We start from the raw sequence: 26,981 nt of genomic DNA on the forward strand, positions 1-26,981 counted from the left end.
AGCCGGCAGGGCTCAGAGTTTATAGAGAAGTGAGCTGAGAGGCCCTCCCAAGTTCTCAGACCATAACCAGTTTCCCTGATCCAGTGCTGAGGAACTCTGCAGGTTTAGGCTTTTGTCTGGGTCTCCATGATCCTGAGACCACAAGTCCCACCTAAAATTCTGCCCAACTGGCCCTTCATCAAAGAGCACCTTTCAAGCAGGAATTTCTCTCACTGGAGCAGATTTCTAAAGGTTCTGGTTTTGCCATCAGGGGCTGAATCACTTATGATGGCTGGCTTTCTGAAGTTCCCTGCCCCATTGTTTATCCTCTGATATATCTCCTTTGTTTCATTTTTCAGGCCTCCTTACTTGAAATAAGGGGTTATTTTTCTATTTATAGATTCCAGCATTTTTTCCCCTTACTTCTCAGGTTGAACTCAGGTGTTCAGAGTGATTAGATAGTTATGTAGATAAATTCAGGGAAGCAGATGAAATGAAGTCTCCGATTCTTTTACCATCTTTACCATCTTGCTTGATCAGTGCATTTAAGAATTGTACATCATAATAGTTCAGTTACAGTTTATTAAGGATATGAGCAAACATCACTCAATAGCCTCACCTCCTCCTCTAGAAAGGGGTTTCTGGTTGTATGCAGGGTATTTATATCATATAAGGTGAAATTATGACCATGTTATATTCTCTATATTCAGAATGAGTTTGACTTAAGGAGATGCATTTTGATGCCCACGTTTACAGAAGGCTGGCACGTGATGGTTAACTCTATGTGTCAAGGCGACTGGGTCATGGGTGCCCAGATTAAACACTGCTTCTGTGGGTGCCTGTAATGCTGTTCCAAAAGAGACTGGTATTTGCAGCAATGGTCTCTGGCTCAGTGGGCATCATCCAATCTATTATGGTTCTGAACAGAATGAAATGCAGAAGGAGTAAGAATTTCCTTTCTTCTTTCCTACATACTTGATCTAGAACATTCCTGTCCTCCTGCCTTTGAAGACAGTTACCCATTTGTGTCTCCAGGTTCCCCAAATTGTGCTACTTCCATTATAGCTAATACATTAGACCCATGCAGTCCCTTTCCTGGAGCCAAGCAGACCCAGCTCATCCAGTAGATATGGATGGGGAAACCACAGGCTGCACAGGAGAGTTTCAGGGACCTCCATATCATGGAGCATTGGGCACGGGGCATAAACAATGAATGATGGAACACTGAAAAGAAATTAAAAAAAAAAGAAAAGAGATAACTAAGGTTAAATCAGATCACAAAAGTGAGAGCCTAATCAGATAGAACTGATATCTTTAAACAAAGAGGAATGGACACTAGGGATCTTGCCCTCTCTAGGAGCACACTGAGGAAAAGCCATATGAGGACAGCAGAAGGGTGGCTGTCTGCAAGCCAAGAGAGGTCTCATCAGAAACTAGCTGTGAAAGCATCATAATCTTGGACTTTTTAGCTTCCAGAAGTGGGAGAAAATAAACCTCTGTTGGCTAAGCAAAAATAGTAGTAGTAGTCATAATAGTAGTAGTAATAATAATAATGATGTTATTATAATAATATTATTATATTACATATAATAAAATATATACTATATAATATATATTGCATTATCATAATTATATATATATTTATATATAAATAAATATATACATATGTATACATATGTATACATACATACATACATAATATACATATTACATATTATAACATATAATTACATAATATATATTATATAATTATATTGTATATTATATATATCTTTAAACAAAGAATATATATATGATATATATGTATATATAATATAATTATATAATATGTAATGTATTATTATATATTATACAATTATATACAATAATTATATTAATAATTATTAATATAATTTTATTATTATTGTAGTAGTAAATAAATTGAGAGTAGGTAAAATGACATTATTGGTGTATTAGGCATCTTCCAATTATTTAATTGATGAAGGCACAGGAGTACCTGAACCACTTCTGCAGAGTGTGAAGTTGTTAGAAAAATTGGGACTCATGGGGCGCCTGGTTGGCTCAGTGTGTTAAGCCTCTGCTTCGGCTCGGGTCATGATCTCAGAGTCCTGGGATCGAGCCCCACATCAGGCTCTCTGCTCAGCAGGAAGCCTGCTTCCTTCTCTCTCTGCCTGTCTCTCCGCCTACTTATGATCTATCAAATAAATAAATAAAATCTTTAAAAAAAAGAAAAATTGGGACTCGGAAGCATTAAAGCACACATAGGGGCTTTAGCATGGATTTGTTCACAACAATAGAAACTGCAGAGCCCTACAGGACAACCCTCTCCTCCTAGACTCCTTCTGCTCCTGCCACAGGTGCTGGGACCTGTGCTGAGGTTCCTGAGTGTCCTACATAACAAGATTCCTCCTCACCTACAGGGCTTGCTGCTGTCACTACCTAGTGGTCCCAGTGTCTCACTTAGCAGGCGTTCTGAGCTCTGGGATGTGCTGGACCAGAGCTCTATGCTGGAATGTGATCATGGTCCCTCTATCATAACGCTCACAGCTCTTTCAACCTTTCCTCAAATAAGCTCTGCCCACCAGTCTTCTTCCCTGCATCCACTATCTGTCTTCCTCCATCTGGTCTCTTCCATTCATTTCATGAGGATTTACCAACAGTTCACTGTGCTTTTGTCCAATATCCTCATGATACTTGTCAGTGACCAAAGGAACTACATAGATAAAGCCTCATGGACTCTCTCCACCATTGTCCTGTGTTCATTCCCTTGATGTCATTATGTCCTAACATCTCAGATCCTGACCTTCTAGTCAAGCATTAAAAGCTGTGGGCTTCACCAACTTGCATTCCCACCAACAATGTAAGAGGATTCCCCTTTCTTCAGATCCTCTCCAACACACATTGTTTCCTGTCGTGCTAATTTTGGACATTCTAACTGGTGTCGGGTGGTATCTCAATGTGGTTTTAATTTGAATCTCCCTGAAGGCTAGTGATGATGAACATTTTTTCATGTGTCTGATAGCCATTTGTATGTCTTTGTTGGTGAAGTGTCTGTTCATATCTTCTGCCCATTTTTTTGATATGATTATATGTTTTGTGTGTGTTGAGTTTGAGCAGTTCTTTATAGATGCTGGATATCTACCTTCTGTCTGTACTGTCATTTACAAATATCTTCTCCCATTCTGTGGGTTGCCTTTTTGTTTTGTTGACTATTTACTTTGCTGTGCAGAAGCTTTTGATCTTGATGAAGTCCCAAAAGTTCATTTTTACTTTGGTTTCCTTTGCCTTTGGAAGGGGAGATGAACCATGAGAAACTACGGACTCTGAAAAACAACCAGAGGGTTTTGAAGGGGCACAGGGTGGGAGGTTGAGGAACCAGGTGGTGGGTAATAGGGAGGACACATACTGCATGGAGCACTGGGTGTGGTGCAAAAACAATGAATACTGTTACACTAAAATAAATATAAATAAATAAATAAATAATAAATAAAAATTTAAACTATAAAAAAACAACAACCTGTGGGCTTCATGAATAGAGCTGGTTCTGCCCCCTGCATTATTCCATCTGTCTCATCTATCTACTCTTCATAGTCACTGTTCAACCATCCCGCTCAAAATGACACCTGTACAGGGTATTGAGGCAAGTATCCTTGGATATAAATTTAGTACAATTAATCTAATAATCATGGAAATTAGAAGTTTACAGAAGTAACAAATATGGAAACCTGGAGCCTATTTAAGGCAAGATTGTTTGAGTTTACTCTCAGCTATGCACTATAGCCTTGTGATCAGACCAAAATCAAGTTATAGGACAGCTCAATAACCACAGCTTAAGGAAATGGTCATTCTTATGTCTGCCCAAACCTGTCCTTCCACACCAATTAGTTTTCTATGCACTTGGCCTTGTAGATTGCATACTGTGCAGGTGGGACCATGCAGCATGTAGCCTTAGGCAGTGACTTCTCCTATGTAGGGCCATGAATGTGAAAGTCATCCATGTTCAGGTTCATGCTTCTATTGTCTCCAACTAGTATTTCAGTGGCTAACCATCCCCTATAAGAAGAAAGCTTAGTGGTGTCCATGATGTAGCACTTACAAAGACAGCGCCTATAAGCATCTGTGTGCATGTTTTGAGTGTGCATGTTCTCTAACTTCACTTAGTTCTACATTTCATCACCGGTCATGAGATCAAGTGTGTGACATACCTCACAAAAGAATGGCCCACATTTTGTACAGGGTGCCATTTTGCATTCCCACCAGCAGCACCTTGCTCTGTTCCAGTGCCCTTTTTATCCTGGGGAAGTTGTGAAATGCCTTTCCCTTCACCTCTGAATCTTCTCTGTGGCTGGCACAGGGTAACATAGACCGATCTGAAGGAAGGACCCCGATCACTGAACTGGTGCATGTTGGGACACACGCTCCAAATATCCTCTGTAGGGCCCATGGCCAGCTGCCCCAAAATGTACACCAGGTGCAGATTCATTATTTTGTATGCAATGTAATTAGGAAATACCTGCTGCAAGGCCCCCCATACCCTCCTCTCTGCCCCTTACGGCAGGAATAATTCTGCCACATAAAGAATAATTCCCGTCCTGTACTAACAAGCAAAAACACATCCTTCTCACTAGAGATAGAGGCTTTCTATCTGAAGAAGCTGGAGAAGCAGACCTTGCTAATCTTTTACGAATCTCCAACCTCAGGACAAATTATGCCTGAATTCCGCATTAAGTAAAGCTTCCAAATACCTGTTTTCATTTTCCTGTAAATTCCTGACAAATGTATCATCTCGTTGTCCAAACTGTGAAAAAAATAACTGCCTGCCTATTCATCTCTCTGGGTCTCAGTTTCACTACACTCCTTCTGTGCACATGTAATAAAATGTTGTTTTCTTTCTCCTGTTAATCCGTCTCGTGTCAACTTACCTCTTTGTCCACCAGAACCTGTAACTGAGGGAAATTCTTCCTCCCCCTCCCCTCACTAGACTCTGCATTCAGTCACAGTGTGCTTTTCAACGCAGACACCAGCACTAGACGTGACACCCACAACCATATGTGCTGGTGTGAAGACTCCAGAAATCTGCGTGTCTGGCATGAGGGTTCTTGATTTTTAAAAGACCTGCTCTTAAAAAGAAAAAAAATAAAAGACACGCTCTTACATTATCATGAATATAAGTTTGTATTTCCAGTGCATGTTGTGGCTTCACTGGGTCAGCCACTGTCTGGAACACTAAGGTCCAAATAGACAGAAGGGCTGGTTTTCCGCCAGAGTTCTCTTCTTGTCCTTCTGTAGTGGTCTGAGTTGGTGCCCAGGCCAACTGGGAGCCCTCCATCCAAGACATTCCTGCAGGGTGGTCACAGGATGTGGCCACACCCGAATGCAGGTGGTATTGGGAAAGTACAAGCCTCTAAGTGTCCTGGAAGGGGAAAGATATGGATATTGGTGTTGGATCAGTATTTTCTGTAATCATGTGTCTGTGAAGCAAATAGCACACATATGGATATTCTGGTTCAAATTACAAGATTACCTCCACAAACAAAGCTATTCTAGCTAGAACCTAGAGTGAAAATCCTATTACAGAATTCATATCTTGTACATCTTTCATGAATTATGGGATAAAGTCTTATCCAACGTAAGTTCTGAAACAGTTAATCATGGATTCAAAATAAATTAATTTCTTAATCAATTACTGTTCAAGAAGTTGTGATATTTAATCCAGAGAAATATCAATAGTCTTTTATGTCATTAATATGTTTTAATTTTATACTATATAACTGTACAAATAATAAAAATAATGGAAAGTTGGTATTATAAAATCTTGAATGAAAATCCCAAGCAGATTGTGACTTTAGGTTGTTTTTTATAAGTTATATAGCACAGTATATTTATCTGTTAAATATAATTATGTGAAATATTTTTGGTTGCAAAACATATAAGCAGTTATGCAAGTAATTCCATTAAGTCTTCTAGAATCTAAAAATATATAGATTTATATGTATAATAATTCATCAGAGATTATCAGTAAATGAGTCATACCAACGCTATTACAGGAGGATGGATATTACAATTAGACCATGCATGCAGCACATTTTCTGCCAATGCTTGTATATTAGAACAGAAAGAAATGTATAAATAGCTTATAAGAAACACAGCTGAGGACAGCCTGCTGATTATGCCCAGAAAAAACTGAGAGATGAGATTTGGGGAACAATGGAGAATACTGAAAGTCCCCAGTTGTTCAAGAGCACTTGGTGGTGACACAGGTAAGTGAGAAAATCTGTGAGGTTCTACACACCTGGGACTCCTTGTTCAGGTTCATCTGGACCAGTGAACCCAACACAAGGAGACTCACAGGGGGCAGGTACATTAGATTAATAACTGTTCTTAGATATTCCTGAAATGTCTGAGATACACGCACAGGGCAGCTGCTAACAGACAGAAGACCCCCTAGTGAGTTTCCCTCTTCTTGGGACCGACCATCCCAAGGAGCTTCATGCTGAAGTGAGGACTGAGCCTGATCCTGCTCCACCTACAAGGGCACAGATTCACCTCAGACACATAAGATGGATTCCATGCACACACCCCTCGGATGTTACAAGAATAGAAGGACCCTGAGTTAAAGGGCCATCCTTGTGACTCCTTTGATGTGTGGAGTTCAGTACTGGTTTCATGGGAAATCAAGAGAACAAACTGTTTCATTTATTCTTCTCCTATCCCCCTAACCCCCCATGTTGCTTCTCCATGTCCTCATATCAGGGAGATCATATGATAGTTGTCTTTCTCCGATTGACTTATTTCACTAAGCATGATACGCTCTAGTTCCATCCACGTCGTCGCAAATGGCATGATTTCATTTCTATTTTTTTTTAATTTTTTTTAATTTATTTATTTATTTTTATTTGTTTATTTACAGCATAACAGTGTTCATTGTTCTGGCATCACACCCAGTGCTCCATGCAGTACGTGCCCTCCCTATTACCCACCACCTGGTTCCTCAACCTCCCACCACACCCCACCCCCTCCCGCCGTCCCTTCATAACCCTCTGGTTGTTTTTCAGAGTCCACAGTCTCTCATGGTTCATCTCCCCTTCCAGTTTCCCTCAACTCCCTCTCCTCTCCATCTCCCCATGTCCTCCATGTTCTTTGTTATGCTCCACAATTAAGTGAGACCATATGATACTTGACTCTCTCTGCTTGACTTATTTCGCTCAGCATAATCTCTTCCAGTCCCGTCCATGTTGCTACAAAAGTTGGGTATTCGTCCTTTCTGATGGAGGCATAATACTCCATTGTGTATATGGACCACATCTTCCTTATCCATTCATCCGTTGAAGGGGATCTTGGTTCTTTCCACAGTTTGGCGACCGTAGCCATTGCTGCAATAAACATTGGGGTACAAATGGCCCTTCTTTTCACTACATCTGTATCTTTGGGGTAAATACCCAGCAGTGCAATTGCAGGGTCATAGGGAAGTTCTATTTTTAATTTCTTCAGGAATCTCCACACTGTTCTCCAAAGTGGCTGCACTAACTTGCATTCCCACCAACAGTGTAAGAGGGTTCCCCTTTCTCCACATCCTCTCCAGCACACGTTGTTTCCTGTCTTGCTAATTTTGGCCATTCTAACTGGTGTTAGGTGGTATCTCAATGTTGTTTTAATTTGAATCTCCCTGATGGCTAGTGATGATGAACATTTGTTCATGTGTCTGATAGCCATTTGTATGTCTTCATTGGAGAAGTGTCTGTTCATATCTTCTGCCCATTTTTTGATACGATTATCTGTTTTGTGTGTGTTGAGTTTGAGAAGTTCTTTGTAGATCCTGGATATCAACCTTTTGTCTGTACTGTCATTTACAAATATCTTCTCCCATTCCGTGGGTTGCCTCTTTGTTTTGTTGACTGTTTCCTTTGCTGTGCAGAAGCTTTTGATCTTGATGAAGTCCCAAAAGTTCATTTTTGCTTTTGTTTCCTTGGCCTTTGGAGACTTATCTTGAAAGAAGTTGCTGTGGCTGATATCGAAGAGGTTACTGCCTATGTTCTCCTCTAGGATTCTGATAGATTCCTGTCTCACGTTGAGGTCTTTTATCCGTTTCGAGTTTATCTTTGTGTACGGTGTAAGAGAATGGTCGAGTTTCATTCTTCTACATATCGCTGTCCAGTTTTCCCAGCACCATTTATTGAAGAGACTGTCTTTTTTCCATTGAATATTTTTTCCTGTTTTGTCGAAGATTATTTGACCATAGAGTTGAGGGTCCATATCTGGGCTCTCCACTCTGTTCCACTGGTATATGGGTCTGTTTTTATGCCAGTACCATGCTGTCTTGGTGATCACAGCTTTGTAGTAAAGCTTGAAATCGGGTAACGTGATGCCGCCAGTTTTGTTTTTGTTTTTCAACATTTCCTTAGCAATTCGGGGTCTCTTCTGACTCCATACAAATTTTAGGATTATTTGCTCCAGCTCTTTGAAAAATATCGGTGGAATTTTGATCGGAATGGCATTAAAAGTATAGATTGCTCTAGGCAGTATAGACATTTTAACAATGTTTATTCTTCCAATCCAAGAGTATGGAACAGTCTTCCATCTTTTTGTGTCTTCTTCAATTTCTTTCATGAGTGTTCTGTAGTTCCTCGAGTACAGGTCCTTTACTTCTTTGGTTAGGTTTATGCCCAGGTATCTTATGGTTCTTGGTGCTGTAGTAAATGGAATCGATTCTCTAATATCCCTTTCTGTATTTTCATTGTTAGTGTATAAGAAAGCCACTGATTTCTGTACATTGACTTTGTATCCTGCCACGTTACTGAATTGCTGTATGAGTTCTAGTAGTTTGGGGGTGGAGTCTTTGGGGTTTTCCATATAAAGAATCATGTCATCTGCGAAGAGAGAGAGTTTGACTTCTTCCTTGCCAAGTTGGATACCTTTCATTTCTCTTTGTTGTCTGATTGCTGTTGCTAGAACTTCTAATACTATGTTGAACAAGAGTGGTGAGAGTGGGCATCCTTGTCGTGTTCCTGATCTCAACGGGAAGGCTGCAAGCTTTTTCCCATTGAGGATGATATTTGCTGTGGGTCTTTCATAGATAGATTTTATGAAGTTCAGGAATGTTCCCTCTATCCCTATACTTTGAAGCGTTTTCATCAGGAACGGATGCTGGATTTTGTCAAATGCTTTTTCTGCATCAATTGAGAGGACCATGTGGTTCTTCTCTCTTCTCTTATTGATGTGTTCTATCACACTGATTGATTTGCGAATGTTGAACCAACCTTGCAACCCAGGGATGAATCCCACCTGGTCATGGTGGATAATCTTTTTAATGTGCTTCTGGATCCTGTTTGCTAGGATCTTGTTGAGAATCTTTGCATCCATATTCATCAGTGATATTGGTCTGCAATTCTCCTTTTTGGTAGGGTCTTTGCCTGGTTTGGGGATCAGGGTAATGCTGGCTTCATAAAAAGAGTCTGGAAGTTTTCCTTCTGCTTCAATTTTTTGGAAAAGCTTCAGGAGAATTGGTGTTATTTCTTCTTTGAAAGTTTGGTAGAATTCCCCAGGGAATCCGTCAGGTCCTGGGCTCTTGTTTTTTGGGAGGTTTTTGATCACTGCTTCAATCTCATTACTAGATATCGGTCTATTCAGGTTGTCAATTTCTTCCTGGTTCAATTTTGGGAGTTTGTAGCTTTCCAGGAATGCATCCATTTCATCTAGGTTGCTTAGCTTATTGGCATATAACTGTTGGTAATAATTTCTGATGATTGTTTCTATTTCCTTGGTGTTAGTTGTGATCTCTCCCTTTTCATTCATAATTTTATTAATTTGGGCTTTCTCTCTTTTCTTTTGGATTAGTGTGGCCAATGGTTTATCGATCTTATTGATTCTTTCAAAAAACCAGCTTCTAGTTTCGTTGATATGTTCTACTGTATCTCTCGTTTCTACCTCATTGATCTCTGCTCTAATCTTGATTATTTCCCTTCTTGCATGTGGAGTTGGTTTGATTTGTTGTTGATTCTCCAGTTCTTTAAGGTGTAGAGACAGCTGTTGTATTCTGGATTTTTCAATGTTTTTGAGGGAGGCTTGGATGGCTATGTATTTCCCCCTTAGAACCGCCTTTGCTGTATCCCATAGGTTTTGGACCGAGGTGTCTTCATTCTCATTGGTTTCCATGAATTGTTTAAGTTCATCTTTGATCTCCTGGTTGATCCAAGCATTCTTAAGCAAGGTGGTCTTTAGCTTCCAGGTGTTTGAGTTCCTTCTGAACTTTTCCTTGTGATTGAGCTCCAGTTTCAAAGCATTGTGATCAGAGAATATGCAGGGAATAATGTCAGTCTTTTGGTATCGGTTGAGTCCTGCTTTGTGACCCAGTATGTGGTCTATTCTGGAGAAGGTTCCATGGGCACTTGAGAAGAATGAGTATTCTGTTGTTTTAGGGTGGAATGTTCTGTATATGTCTATGAGGTCCATCTGGTCCAATGTTTCATTCAATGCTCTTATTTCCTTATTAATTTTCTGCTTTGATGATCTGTCTATTTCTGAGAGAGGCGTATTAAGATCTCCTACTATTATTGTATTCATATCAATATGGCTCTTTATCTTGATTAATAGTTTTCTTATGTAATTGGGTGCTCCCATATTGGGGGCATAGATATTCACAATTGTTAGATCGTCTTGGCGGATAGTACCTTTAAGAATTATGTAGTGTCCTTCTGTATCTCTGACTACAGTCCTTAGTTTAAAATCTAATTTATCTGATATGAGAATTGCTACTCCGGCCTTCTTTTGAGGCCCATTGGCATGAAAGATGCTTCTCCATCCCTTCACTTTCAGTCTGGGTGTATCCTTAGGTTCAAAATGGGTCTCTTGTAGACAACATATGGATGGGTCCTGTCGTTTTATCCAATCTGCAACCCTGTGTCGTTTTATGGGCGCATTTAGGCCATTCACATTGAGAGTGATTATTGAGAGATAGGTTTTTATTGACATCGTGTTGCCTTTGAAGTCTTTCTGTCTATAGATTGTTTCTATATTTCTGTTCAATGATATTCTTAGGATTTTGTCTCTTTTATAGGACCCCCCTTAATATTTCCTGCAGTGTCGGCTTGGTGGTTGCATAGTCTTTTAAGCCTTGCCGGTCTTGGAAACTCTTTATCTCTCCATCCATTTTAAATTTCAGTCTTGCTGGATAGAGTATTCTTGGTTGCATGTTCTTCTCATTTAGTACTCTGAATATATTTTGCCAGCCCTTCCTGGCTTTCCAGGTCTCTGTGGAAATTTCTGACGTTATTCTAATGGGCTTTCCTCTGTATGTAAGAAGCTTCTTTGTCCTAGCTGCTTTTAAGAGGGTCTCTCTTGAAACATAATTCCCCATTTTAACTATAAGGTGCCGTGAGGACTTTCAAGAATCTAAAATCTTGGGAGGAGATCTTTCTGCCTCTAGTACATGAACGTTGTTTCCATTCGTGAGATTGGGAAAATTTTTATAGACAACTTCTTCCACTATATCTTCTAGACTTCTTTCTTTTTCCTCCCCTTCAGGGATTCCAATAATTCTGACGTTGGAACGTTTCATGGCATCGTTTATTTCCCTGATTCTGTTTTCGTGGCTTCTGAGCTGTTTGTTCCAGGCTTCCTCCTGATCCTTTCTCTCTATCTGTTTGTCCTCCAGATCACTAATTCTATCTTCTGTCTCAGTTACCCTAGCTTTTAGAGAATTTAGATTGGACTGGAACTCATTGAGAGCATTTTGAACATCATCCCTGGTGGCTTTCAGTTCTGCCCTAACATTGTGAACATCATCCCTGGTGGCTTTCAGTTCTGCCCTAATCAATTCTGTTTGGTCATCCATGGCTTTCTCCAACCTAGCTATTGCCTGGATAATTGTTAGCCTGAATTCCTTTTCTGACATATTGTCTATGTTGATAGCCATTAGTTATGTTGCAGAAGGCCCATCCTCTGTATTTTTCTTCTGTTGGGTATTCCTCCTCCTAGTCATTTTGGTAAGAGATGACTGAACAGATGCAGCTGGACTTATCGATTGTGGTGCAGTCAATGTGCACCCTGGAACGTTTCTGTTGAATCAGGATTCCCCACCCAAATGAGAGAAAAAAGAAAAGAAAAAGAAATAGAGAAGAAGAAAGGAAAAAAAGGGGGGAAAGAAAAAAGGAAGAAAAAAAAAAGAGAGAGAGAGAGATAGGAAAAAAAGGGAAGATACAAGAGAAGGCTCAGCCCAAATGGGCCACAAGGTAAGATTTGTGGAGTATACAAACAAAAACAGACAGACAAAAAGAGTGATAAAAGTATATGACAAGAGAAAAAAATATGTATATATAAGCAAAAAAAAGGGAAAAACCTCCTCAGAAAGAACCCCAAGTATAAGATTTATATATTGTCAGGACAGACACAAATTCACAGAAACACTGACAGAAGGAAAAATTGGGAGAATGGTTATAGATTCTCAGTGTGGGTGAGGAAGGTTATTTTGATTCTTCCTGAAGGTATCTTGATGTTTTTGTTAAGGGACTCAACTTTCCTAAGTTACAGGGGGATTAGAAACTGGTTTGCCTATAGGGGTAGCATTGATTGGGGAAAGGGGGTTACCTTGAAGTTTAACTCTATATGTATAGTAGAAAATAAAAATTAAAAAAGGAATAAACTAGACTAAACTAAGTTAAAATTAAAAAAAAATAGAAAAACAAAAGAAAAACACGGGTGTATGTATCAAAAAGTTCAGGTTAGAAGGTTATTAAAGAATTTGATGTACTGGACATCTCAGTGTGATGGTAAATAGGTTAAAAAATTATCTGTATGTATAAAAAAAAAGAACCAGAATATTGGTAAAGAGTTAAAAATAAAAGTTGTATTTATGAAGTAGTGGTGGTTGTTCTCTTGTAGTCTTTTTTTTTTTTTTCCTTCCTTCCTGGTTGGTTTTCTGGGGGAGGGGCCTGCCACGTGGGTTTTCAGACAATGATGTTCCCTGAGTTAGGTCCTCCCACTCCCCTCAAGGGGGTGAGCTCTTTTTTTTTCAGGAAACTGTTTTTTTTTTTTTCAGTCTTTTGTTCTCTGGGGGTTTTTATGTTCTTTCATCTGCTTTCTCTCGCCTTGACAGCTTTTGATGGTTTTTGGAGGTTTAGAGGAGAGCAAACAGCACCCCAACCTCCCTCTCAGAGAGAAGCCTCAGACTGTTTTTGCAAAAGCTGCTGGCAGAGTTGGTTCTGGGTCACTGTCCCTGGGGATGCAGGAGCTCCTCGTTGTGCCCAAAACCAGGGCAGCTGTGGCTGTCTAGGCAGCTCCAGACCACCAGAGAGGTTCAGAGCAGAGATCGCGCACTGAGATTTTCCCGCTGTCCCGGGCTGGGAATGTCTGGTTTTTCCTGCTGCCAGAGCTCCAGGCTAGCGCCTATGAGCACCTATCCCAAGGGAGTGTGTGGGACGCTCGCGTTTCAGGATTGCCGTCAGGCCAGGCTCCCAGCCCCTCACGGGAGACAGACCCCACTCGTTCTCAGGCGCGCTGGCGTTCAGGTGCGCTCGTGGCTCAGGGACCGAGACCTGATTTCTCCGCCGCACTCTCTCTGGCTCCGCGCCAGGGGAGGCTGTCCTGGGTCCGGGCACTTAGGTCCCTGACCCTAACCGCCCAGGTTCCCACTATTACCCCCCCCACCGCGATCCTTTGCTGTTTGCTTTTTGAGTGCTTTCAACCAGACTCCAAGTTAATGCTGGTCCCCAGACGCAGAGCACTCTCGTGTTGGGGTGTTACTTTCCAATCGGTCACCTCTCGTGGCTCCCTCCCCCTTTTGTTTATCTTCCGATATCAGTCCGATGCTCCCAGTCTGCTTTACCTGCCACTGGCGTCTTCTGCTCCAGTAGAGATCCAGACGTGTATAATTCTGATCTCAGGCTGATTTCATGGGTGGTCGGAGTTCTTTGGTAGGTAATCAGCTCACTTTAGGGTACAGGTTGAAATGGTGCCTCCTCCTACTTCCCCGCCATCTTGCTCCCCCTGATTTCATTTCTTTTGATGGCTGCATAGTATTCCATTGTGTATATATACCACATCTTCTTTATCCATTCATCTGTTGATGGACATCTAGGTTCTTTCCATAGTCTGGCTATTGTAGACATTGCTGCTATAAACATTCGGGTACACGTGCCCCTTCGGATCACTATGTTTGTATCTTTAGGGTAAATACCCAGTAGTGCAATTGCTGGGTCATAGGGTAGTTCTATTTTCAAACAAGATGGGATTGGGAAGGAGACAAACCATGAATGACTCTTAATCTCACAAATAAACTGGGGGTTGCTGGGGGGAGGTGGGATTGGGAGAGGGGGAGCGGGCTATGGACATTGGGGAGGGGAGGCGAACCATAAGAGACTATGGACTCTGAAAAACAACCTGAGGGTTTTGAAGGGTCAGGGGTGGGAGGTTGGGGCAACCTGAGGGTTTTGAAGGGTCAGGGGTGGGAGGTTGGGGGAACAGGTTGTGGGTAATGGGGAGGGCACGTTTTGCATGGAGCACTGGGTGTTGTGCAAAAAGAATGAATAATGTTACACTGAAAAAATAAATAAAATGAAAAAAAAATTAAAAAAAGAGAACAAACTGCCCAGAAGTTATTTATGAATTCTCTATGGGAAATCCTGGCCAGTTGATGGGACAAAAGCAGGGACATGAGAGGAAGTGACAGTATTGTCTCATACAGTAGCTGATACATTATTTGATACGTTATTTTACTTCTGGATCATGGTTTGATCCATAGATCCCCATTTCAGCCCCACTTTAGGGCTCTGCCATCATGGTAGACATTCATTATGAGCCTCTCTCCATCTGGAACTTGGTGGAAATTTGGGCAGTATAAAAGGGCTCCGTGGGGCTCAGGGTCCAGGTCAGGTTGAGGGAGAAGTCAGAAGAAGGAGAGAGTGAGGTTGGAGTTGGTTTCTGATGGATATTCAAGGGACAGCACAAGGCGGGCAGGGATCTGGGGCCTGCCTACTGTATCTCAGGATTCACACGGATTCCCTGTGTGGAAGACAGGAAACACGTCTCAAACACAGTCACCAAGGATGCTTTCATGGACTCTCCCCACCAGAACAGGACCCAGCAGGACAGGGGTGGGTTTCCTTCTCTGAATTGTCATCCTACCACTTTCTTGGGGAAGTCTGAGAGCCCCTCATAGCAGGTGGGTTGCTTTTCCATCCAGGAAATGGAGCAGTGCCTACAGAGGGGCAGTTCCTCTGTACATGTTGGTGGACATAGGTGATCAGGGTGGACATGTGTCCACCCACATGTATGAGCCATAGGATACAATGAAGCCAGGAGGACAAGAACAGAGCCGGGCAGTCATCTTAGGGGAAGCTCATAAACATGGGGACAGTGTGTGCCCCCTGAGGGCAGAGAACCAGCACTCAGCATGCAGAAAGCCTGGGCTGTGCAGGTGCTTCTCAAGGACGATGGGAATTTGCAGCATGTGCTTCTTTAGAGAACGAAAATGGGACATGGAAGAGGTTGATGAAGGAAGTTCCCCAGAGACTGATGAGATCTCAGCTGTGTGGAGGCAAAGTCATATTCTTGTTGCTGGCTGCACGGAGAATATTAGTTATTAGAGATGGAAGAAAAAAAAATCCCTGTGGACAGCTGAGAGTCCAGAGAGGAAATCCCTGATCTCAAAAGGAAGCCCTACCCCACTGCACCTGCTCCTGGGTCTGATCTCTACCCTGTGGATCCTGAGCACTGTCTGGTGCCCTGAGTGCCCCTGCAGCTCAGCACATCCTGTGTCAACAAGGTGGTTTCTGTCCTGGTTCACACTGAAGGTCACCCACTGTGTCTGTTGCACAGTAATACACGGCCGTGTCCTCAGCTCTCAGGCTGTTCATCTGCAGATACAGCGTGTTCTTGCCATTGTCTCTGGAGATGGTGAATCGGCCCTTCACAGAGTCTGCGTAGTATGTGCTACTTCCACCAGTATTAATATCTGCGACCCACTGCAGCCCCTTCCCTGGAGCCTGGCGGACCCAGCTCATCCAGTAGCTACTGAAGGTGAATCCAGAGGCTGCACAGGAGAGTCTCAGGGTCCCCCCAGGCTTCACCAGGTCTCCCCCAGACTCCACCAGCTGCACCTCACACTGGACACCTGCAGATACAAGATATCATGATCAGGAAACTGTCACACATCCACCCTTTCTTTCACTCATATCCACTCACGTCCTCAATGTCTCTTGTTCACCATGAATTACCTTTTAAAAGAGCAACAAGGAAAACCCAGCCAAGCACAAATTCCATGGTGAGTTGTCTATGTTCTGTCCTGATCACTGAGTGAACACCTGGGTATCCCTGGCCTGGGGCTCCTCTCCCAGCTGCAGAGTCTTGGCTGTGCTGATTAAAACATCAGAGGGAAGGCCCTATTTGCATGTCCTCTGGCTATATATTCAGCATGGGGATCTATTCTGACAAAGAGGCAGTGACCCAAGCCGTTGTGAATGCCTTCAATTTAGTGCTAATGACCAATTTTGAAAAAAAAAAAATGTTTTTTTTTGTTATATAATCTTCCTGGGGATATGCTTGGGTTTGTAAGGTATTCATGAACATATATGGGGTGAGATTGACTCCAGGATCTAGGTCAGTGCTTCCCCCACAAGAGCTATTGCCCTCCACCCTGAATCATCTGCAGGACAGAGTGTCAGGCTATGAGGAATGTGGAACCCATCTTGTAATGGGGATGGATTGATTTTGCTTATTGTATACTTTACCATAAATACAGAGAAAATCAACATGGTGTAGATGTATTTTCATGTCTTTAACATTCACTCTCTCTGCATCCCTCCAGAATCACCTTTGTTATTACCTATCATAAGTTCGATGTGTATATTTGACACGAGGTCAATGGCCCACATACAGAGTGTGTGATATATAAACACAGGTGTCACCATCAACATTATTGACAATGAGTGCATCAATTCTCCCTAAAATTTCCAGCATTTCCCCCTGGAATTCCTTCTTCTCTTTCCCTTGTTTACCATAACCCCACATAACTATTGTTCCTTCTCAGGTCACTTTATATTAGCTTTAATTTTGTAGAATTCATAAATGGTCATTGTAATCTATGTACTATTTTGTGGGGCATCTTTGCCCCAGAATCAATCCTTGTGGATACAGTCGTGTTGTTGTCTGTATCAGGAATCACTGGTTTTAATGACGCACAGCTCTGAAGGCAGTAGTTGGAAGGACCAGCTGGAAGAGGATCTGAAAGAGCAGAAAGAAGCCACTTGCTTCAAGCCTCATCCACAAACCCTTTTGACGCAGGAGTTCTTTGTTCCAAAAAAAGAGAAAAACTCCCTTGTTGTTCGAGAACCGATTCTGCTGGCTGGGGAGAAGAGAACTAAAGACAGAAAGAGGTGGACCAGAGAAGGTTGAGTTAGAAGCTCAGAAAGACCTGTCCATGGAAGATGCGAGGAACCAGGAGGGAGAACAGCAAGGGAGGAGCTGTCCTGCTGCAGAAGAAACCTGTGCACAAACAAATCCAACACTCAGGCACCAGGCTGTGGATGTTATGTCAAGTGGCCAGACTCTGACTATGCTCATAACTCCCACATGCTCCACTCAGTTCCACTGCTAACCTCAGCTGTGAGCTGCAGTCACCACTTGGGAACAGCAGCTGCTTTTTGCCTCAAACCAGGAGCCTTCTTTCCTTGTCTGCAGTGCCCGGAGACTGGCCATTACTTATGAACTCTACTCTTTACATGTACCTGCTCTTGTGTATGGGGACAGAACAGCACCCTATTCTGCCCAGGCCAGCTCTAGTCACCATATAAGTTAGTCAACCTATCAGACATTCTTTCCACTAGTCCATGCAGTGAACGTTATGAAGAGGCCATTGTAGTCTCAGTGATGATGACAAAACAAAACAAAGCAAAACAAAACACAAAAAAACCATGATTTCCAGATCCTGACCACTCTGAAGACCCACAAATGAAAACAAAATGTATATCATTTATTCTTTACCCAGAAGTCTAGTGTACAGTTCTATAACTGTTTGTGTAATTCATTAATGAATATTTATTTCGTTCTAACTGCACAAACTATAGCCCTGCCTGGTCTCTGTGAATACAGCAATGAATAGAAATAGAAGAACTTGCCTTCATGGGTCTTAACCTTGGAGGAGGGAAGACAGACCATAAGCCAGTAACAATCCTCACTTTCTCCACATGGTAAAGGATTTTCTGTCTGACTCTGGTGTGCAGAGTAGTTAGGAGTGGGATAGGGACATGAGAGCTTGGAATCTGGAAGGTGAGGAGATTTTTGCTGGTGTCCAAGTGAAAACTGATAGGAGCTCAGTCCAGGGTGGCAGCAGTGAAGGGGTGAGAAATGGTTGGATTCTGAGTGTGTCTTGAACTTGTAACTGGCAAGACTAGCTGACTAATTGGCCACAGAGTGAGAGAAAGAGATAGTTAAGGAGGGCACTCAGCTATCAGCCCCAGAATTTGAGGTCTCCATCCTTCATCCTGTGAGAAGGGCAGTTCCACCTCAGTCCTCGTATCTCTTTTGGATTCCTGGAGGGTTTGTTCACTGTGCTTCATGATCTCTGGCTTTGCTGTTTCTCCTTCTGTCCATGTTTTGGTCCTTTCTGTCTGTCTATCCTCTCTAACTTTCTTATCCCCACCCTGCACCTTGTATTAACAGTTCTCTCTTGCATCACTATCATTCATGTATTTCCATCTGGTTTGATTTTTGTAATATAATTTGCCCACTTTTTATTTTTGCTTCATTCAGGTAGGAGAACAAATGCAGCCCTTATGTTGAGGTTTCTGGAAATAGTTCCTTGAGAAGTATGGATGGGGAGGATATTTCAACCTCTTTTTCTCCATTCCAAACTACCCCTTCCAGGGGGTATAGCTCAGTGGTAGAGCATTTGACTGCAAACTACCCCTTCCAGACACAACCATGATGACATGGTCATGTGTGACTGTCCAGAGGATTTACATTACTTCAGTGCAAGCAGCTTAGAATTGAGACATGGGTATCCACTGCCTCCTGCTTCCCAGAGTCCCTCTGCTTCTGAGTGACCATCTATGTCTCCTCATGATGGTCTGCCTAGAATTGGGTTCTCTCTCTCAGGACCACGTCGGATTACCTTCCTGTATGGTGCAGCCTCCCCTTCATTCTGAAGCTCAAAATCTGCACTTTTATCTACCAGAGAATGTCAGTCTTCTCCTTTTAGGCCATATCCTCGAGGGAGCTTGTCCTGGCACACTCAGAAGACATTCTGGAATTTTCCTGAACAATGAACATATCACCTGATAGGAATTTACTGACTTTTCCTGAGAAATACATCTGTCACTCTAGCTTATCCATTTTGCAAAGCCTAGCTCATGCATATATATATATATATATATATATATATATATATATATATATATATAGTTAGAATTCCCACAATTTCTTGGAAGGACCCTCTGTTGTTCCAAACTTGACGTCTGTTTTGTTCTATCGAGAAGTTCTCCACAGTGTGTCCCTGCAAAGTGGAGCTTTGCTTGATAAACAGTTCTCCACTGGAGCTGCTCCAGTGTTTAATGGAGAGGAGACCTGGACACCTCGTTGGAACACAAGATAAGATGTGACTGATTAATGTCAGACAGGAAAAGTACTGTGGGAGTGTAGAAATTCCTGTTGGAGTTGAGATTTCAGTTCTTAAAGATGTTTCTTTCTTTTTAAAGTAAAAACTGCCAAAATACAATATGTTTGAAACAATTAATATAATATAGACCTTAAAAAAGAATCACTGGTTTTAATGATTAGCACCTTTCCAAAGAATGGACATAGCAGGATTTTATTTTTTTAAGAAGTTGTTTGGGGGTCGAATTGTTTCCAGTGTCTGATATTACAATAAAGTTGCTTCTCCCACTAGATAAGTAGCTGAGGAGCTGAGAAAACGTATTATTTATATGCTTTCCACAACAACCATGAACCTGAACAAGATGCAGAGGAATAATTTTGCATCATATGCGAGTTTCTCTGCTCTGTTTGGTTTCTACTTTACATAGGTGTTTTTGAACACTCAATTTCAATCATGGGAATATAAATAAAACATAATTAATATTAGGAAGTTTCTGTGAAGATGCTATAAGGACATGTGTAATATGTTTATATCATAAGTTTAAGGCATTTTTTGAAAAGCTTGATGCCCATAACTATACTAGGGGCTAACCATGGAGCAGAAATCCAGGGTATCATTTATAGCAATGGATTAAAGAATCAGCATATAATTCAAATCCCTGTCCATTAAAGGAGTTGGTGAGTCTAATTTTATGTGGCAATATCAGCCTGTGGACAGAATCTTATTTCTGATGTGGGATCTGTGTCTCTGTGGCAATGAGAAGATTCTTGTCAGGGAGACAGGAGAAGGGATGTTGGGACATTCCTTCCTCTCCCAAAGTTACCTTCAGAAGAATCTCTCCCTTCTCCCAGTCCCTGTTTGGGTCTGCCTGTCACCTTTGGGAATGCTGCCACTATGTCCACCCATGATGGGAGTTACCTGGCATTTGGAAGTGCCATACAATTGATTTTACATCAAGGTACTGGAAGCAGTCTGGCTGTCATTTCCTTCAGATCATCTGCAGTCTCTCACCTCTTTGGTGTCACCAGGAGTTATCAAAGCCTGTTAGTTAAATGTTCTTTTGTAGCATGGTGCAATGTAGAGACAAATTAATTACAACCTTGATTCAGTACTTGGAAAGAAACTCAGGGAGAGGGTCAGAATATTTCCTTCCCATGTATCATCATCAGCAACAAAGTCCTGGGGAACCCGGGAGGTGGTACATTGTGAGAAACCAGTCTTCAGGGGCCCATAGAACACAGGTAGATGGACTTAATCCCATGTCCACCTTCCATGGCATGTGCATATGTTTTATTTCTTGTATGTGCATTTTCCCACGTTGTGAAGTCATTCCTGAAGCAAAGCCTCCATCCCTTCCTGCAGATGAAAGTCTTCTTGATTTGTCTTTCCATCCTGGGTGATATCAGCTTTATATCCAATGGCTGAGGTTCACATCTGTCAGCTCTCATGATGGGGTAATGGTGCATGGTGTGGTTCAGAGTCAGATACTACATGATCATCATATCCACAGTCTCTGGAAAGGTTGAGAAAAGAGCATCCTTAAAGTAAATTTATACAATGTCTCAGAGATGCATGTACTGTTGTCCAAAGATACTCCCACTGGCACTGATGGTTAGTGGTCAATGGATTCAAGATCACATGTCTGATCTCCCTGTGACATAGGTCCTTGTGAGGAAACACATTTAGGAATATTTCCTCCAATTATAATCTCTGCCCCATTGAATTCTTCTGTGGGGACATATAAAAAGGATTCATGCATCACATCCCTACTAAACTAACACGATCTGTCTTCCTGTCCACTGTGAGTTTTTGATGGATTCTTTTACTTTCTTTTTAAAAATGTTTTTTTTTTCAGTGTTCTAAGTCCTTTGATTTTCAATTAGTAAATTCAACCTAATTATAGAGCAGTAAATAAATAAATAAATAAATAAATAAATAAATAATAAATGCTACCCTTCAACCTCTTTGAAGGATTTACAGGGACTTTTGACAATAAACGCAGCAGGGAATTTCAATTCCAACTCAATTTCAGGTTGCAGTTCTGATCTACCCCTGTTTATGTTTTCTCAGTTCAGACCCTTTGACCCTGCTAGATGAGTACAAGACTTCTGTTCTGTCTCCACATCCACCAATTTCCATCCCTGAATGGATCTTGTGCATCAAGAAGAGTGAAAACTGGCTGTGCCATCCAAAATGCACCTGTGTTCATTGCTTGGAGACATGGAGTGGTGTTAGTAATGTTACTGTAATTCTTGTCCTTGGAAAGCACCCCTCACAACTTGCTCATAGCCCCTGGCTCACTGCCAGGAGGTTCATTCTCTCTAAGTCTCTGAGTGAGTGAGGTTATGTAGGTGGACATCATATGTCCACCATTATTGCAAAATAATATTATAATTGCATAATATTTAATGGGATTGCACATTGCAAGATCAATTGAACCACAAGACCACTGGATCAGATCAAAGAGAGAAATAAATTAGGATATTCTGAAATAAAACACCAGATTTCAAGTTTGAGCTTTAGCATATACAGAAGAAGGAATTTATCACACCCTCATTGCTACAAGAAAATGTGGGATGGGGTAGTTAGGATGACAGAGGAGATGGGGTCCCTAGGCTTGGATTTCTGGAACACATCTAGGTAATCATAAAGTCATTCTGACCAGCCATGAAGTCAATCAGAGGTCTGATAGAACAAAACCTACAAGTCTTCAAATAGGAAATTGATCTCCTTTTGGAATGTAGGAGGTGCAGAGAGTTGTCTTGGGACATCTATAGCTGTGGGGGTGACATCAGGGATGGAGTCTGCTTCTGGAAGCTACCACGATACATTGTAGCAACAGAGCACAAAATCTGAACTTTTAGAAGTGTGCTACTGGGGGATGTGGCCGGAAAAAAGGGCTGAAGTGGCAAAGCGTGGCAGAATTCCAGGGTTTGAGATCTGCTGAGTCACAAGAAAGATTTGTGGCACCATTAAGACACACAGATGCTAGGCAAAGAGCCTGAAACCTGGTTGAACAGTGAGTCTAAGTGCAGTTATTCTCCTCTGATTTGTCATAACCAGTGAACCACAATCTGAAGATGTGACCTCTTTCCTGAGACCTGTGGGCAAATGGAAAAAGGAATGAGACTTTCCCCTGGAGGAAAAACATGGGTCCACATCATAAGAGTCCCTAGAAATTTTGAAACTCAATCATGTGCTTGAGATACAGCAGCTCAGACATAGGTAGGGTGAACATGGGTTTCAGATTGAAACACTGGAGAAAAAGGGGTTGATTGCCCTTCTGTGAGGACTCACTGAAGAGTGGGTTGTATGTGAAATTTCAACCTCCGCCTAGAGTGCAGATGCCATATTCAATGTACCCATCAGTGCCATCGGGAAGGAAAACAGTGGCACCTAGTGGAGGGAAGACCTGCTTACACCAAGCCCTGTCCCCTGCTTCCAAGATGTGCCTTTCCATGAGGACAAAATCCCTGAGAATAATCATAGCAGGCACCTCCTCCAGAAGATCCACAGAAGAATTCCATCTCACCAAGTCTAATGATCATAAAATGTGGAACTCTTTCAGTTCCCAGGGAAGTATGCTTACCTTTCTTTCTTTTGATTCTTAAGTTTTTTATTTTTATTTTTTATTTATTTTCTGATTCATCTTTCTTTACTTTTATATACTTGCTCCTTACATTTTTGTAGGTTTAATTTTTATAAATACACATACTTATTTTATCTATTTTTCCTTTTTTCATTTATATAGATCCTAGCAAACACGATTAAGCAGCACATTAAAAAGATTATCCACCATGACCAGGTGGGATTCATTCCTGGGTTACAATGATGGTTCAACATTTGCAAATCAATCAATGTGATAGAACAAATCAATAAGAGAAGAGAGAAGAACCAGATGGTCCACTCAATTGATGCAGAGAAAGCATTGGACAAAATCCAGCATCCGTTCCTGATGAAAACGCTTCAAAGCATAGTGATAAAGGGAACATTCCTGAACGTCATAAAATCTATCTATGAAGAACCACAGCAAATATCAACCTCAATGGGAAAAAGCTTGCAGCCTTACCGTTGAGATCAGGAACAAGACAAGGAAGCCCACGCTCACCACTCTTGTTCAACATAGTATTAGAAATCCTAGCAACAGCAATCGGAAAACAAAGAGAATTAAAAGGTATCTAAATTGGCAATGAAGAAGTCAAACTCTCTCTTTTCACAGATGATAATGACTCTTTATATGGAAAACCCAAAGAATCCACCCCCAATCTACTAGAACTCATACAGCAATTGAGTAATGTGGTAGGATACAAAGTCAATGTACAGAAATCAATGGCTTTCTTATACACTAACAATGAAAATACAGAAAGGGAAATTAGAGAATCGATTCCATTTACTATGGCACCAAAAACCATAAGATAACTGAGAATAAAACTAATCAAAGAGGTAAAGGATCTGTACTTGAGGAACTACAGAGCACTCATGAAAGAAATTGAAGAAGACACACAAAAAAAATGGAAGAACATTCCATGCTCTTGGGTCAGAAGAATAAACATTATTAAAATGTCTATACTGCCTAGAGAAATCTATACTTTTAATGCCATTCCGATCAAAATTCCAACGGTATTTTTCAAAGAGCTGGAGCAAATAATTGTAAAATTTGTATAGAATCAGAAGAGACCCCGAATTGCTAAGGGAATGTTGAAAAACAACAACAACAACAAAACTTGTGGCATCACGTTACCTCTATTTCAAGATTTACTACAAAGCTGTGATCACCAAGACAGCATGTAAGTGGCATAAAACCAGACATATAGACCAGTGGAACAGAGTAGAGAGCCCAGATATGGACCCTCAACTCTATGGTCAAATAATCCTCAACAAAACAGGAAAAAATATACAGTGGAAAAAAGACAGTCTCTTCAATAAATGGTGCAGGGAAAATTAGACAGCTATATGTAGAAGAATGAAACTTGACCATTCTCTTACACCATACACAAAGATAAACTCGAAATGGATAAAAGACTTCAAAATGAGACAGGAATCCATCATAATACTAGAGGAGAACATAGGCAGTAATCTCTTCGATACCAACCACAGCAAATTCTCTCAAGATATGTCTCCAAAGGCAAGGGAAACAAAAGCGAAAATGAACTTTTGGGACTTCATCAAGATCAAAAGCTTCTGCACAGCAAAGGAAGCAGTCAACAAAACAAAGAGGCAACCCACAGAATGGGAGAAGATATTTGCAAATGACAGTACAGACAAAAGGTTGATATCCAGGATCTATAAAGAACTCCTCAAACTCAACCCACACAAAATGGAGCACTGGGTGTGATGCCAAAACAGTGAACACTGTTTTGCTGTAAATAAACAAATAAAAATAAAAAATTAAAAAAACAGTTAATCATATTAAAAAATGGCCAGAAGATATGAACAGACACTTCTCCAATGAAGACATACAAATGGCTATCAGACACATGAAAAAGTGCTCATCATCACTAGCCATCAGGGAGATTCAAATTAAAACCACATTGAGATACCACCTAACACCAGTTAGAATGGCCAAAATTAGCAAGACAGGAAACAACGTGTGTTGGAGAGGATGTGGAGAAAGGGGAACCATCTTCCACTGTTGGTGGGAATGCAAGTTGGTGCAGCCACTTTGGAGAACAGTGTGGAGATTCCTCAAGAAATTAAGAACAGCGCTTCCCTATGACCCTGCAATTGCACTACTGGATATTTACCCCAAAGATACAGATGTAGTGAAAAGAAGGGCCATCTGTACCCCAATGTTTATAGATGCAATGGCCACAGTCGCCAAACTGTGGAAAGAACCAAGATGCCCTTCACTGGACGAATGGATAAGGCAGATGTGGTCCATATACACTATGGAGTATGATGCCTCCATCAGAAATGATGAACACCCAACTTTTGTAGCAACATAGACGGGACTGGAAGAGATTATTTTGAGCGAAATACATAAAGTATCATACAGTTTCACTTATTTGTGGAGCATAACAAAGAGCATGGAGGACATGGGGAGATGGAGAGGAGAAGGGAGTTGATGGAAATTGGAAGGGGAGATGAACCATGAGAGACTTTGGACTCTGAAAAACAACCTGAGTGTTTTGAAGGGGTGTGGGGTGGGAGGTTGGGGAACCAGGTGGTGGTAATAGGGAGGGCATGTATTGCATGCAGCTGTGGGTATTGTGCAAAAACAATGAATACTGCTACGCTGAAAATAAATAAATAAATAAATTAATTAATTAATTAATTTAAATAAAAAAAAGAAAGTGCTCATACCACATAAGGGAAATTATCATTTTCTACCTTACATAAACGTATTCATGTGAGAAAAGCAAATTTCAACTCTTTATGGAAAACCAGGACACAGCAATCAATATAAATTAAAAGGAACATCTGAAAGATCTCTAGATGATGGCTATAATAATAATCTACAAGAGATGAAAAATGAAAAATCAGGTATGGTTTGTAATGCTTGTTTTATATTAGGGTGGTCATAGTTATCTGAGAGGGGACGAGAATTCCACATTTTCTAATGCTTCCAATTTTAGAATGTCTCCGAAGACCAAAAAGAAGTGAAGAGAAGCTATCCTAATATCAATAGGATGCTCAAAATTTCTGAGAAAGGGAAGAAAGAAAATATTGAACAATTTTAATGGCATACACATATTTCTTGTCAACAATAAACACATAAGGTTTCCAAAAAGAGAAATAATCCAGTGTTATTATTCTATCACTAAATGATAAGCAAAACAGACTGTTAATCAACAAGAAATATTAGTCGTTTCTCAGTGAATAAGGAATGCAATATGGACAGAACTTCACGGAGGGAGCATATTGCAAACGACAAAAATCTGGAAGCATGTAGTAATTAAATAAGTTTGATCAACTATATACAAAAGAAAAAGATGGGCCAAGCAGATTACATAGCTTGTATTCAGTTCAGCAGATGGCCCGTGTGCCTGACCAAATTACCTAACAGAAAAAAAAAAAAAAATTGTGATTTAATGAATACTGGGAGTATTGCTGGAATTTAGTTGTTCTAAAATTTATGTAACTCTGAAGTATCAACTCTATTCTACTATTCAGTAATAATTATAAACCTCAAAGCTCTTATTTGTAAGTATCATAAAAATTTATCATCTCCCATCAAAGATATAAAGAATTGTAATAAATATTGAAATAAACTGGGTAATGTTAAGAAAGAGGAAGACATTTATTATTATTTTATTTGAAAATAACTTTATAACCCGTATGAAGTGTTACTAAATATTCAACTAAATAAAATTTAAAGTAGATATTTAAAAAATGTAGGCTTTCACTGCTAGGGTAAATGAGGCAGAAGAGAGAATTAGTGATATAGAAGACCAAATGACAGAGAATAAAGATGCTG

The 26,981-nt window shown here is 40.9% G+C and overlaps 1 gene segment (V, D, J or C); it reads right to left on the bottom strand.

The window, feature by feature from the left end:
* Positions 1-250: 250 nt before the first annotated feature.
* On the bottom strand, positions 251-16,328 carry LOC123943794. The segment is given in 3 exon segments: positions 251-261; positions 15,774-16,084; positions 16,188-16,328. Coding segments are annotated over 3 exon segments (360 nt in total).
* Between the last annotated feature and the right edge of the window lie 10,653 nt (positions 16,329-26,981).

Source organism: Meles meles, chromosome 6 (genome assembly GCF_922984935.1).
Source record: "Meles meles chromosome 6, mMelMel3.1 paternal haplotype, whole genome shotgun sequence".
Taxonomy (NCBI): domain Eukaryota; kingdom Metazoa; phylum Chordata; class Mammalia; order Carnivora; family Mustelidae; genus Meles; species Meles meles.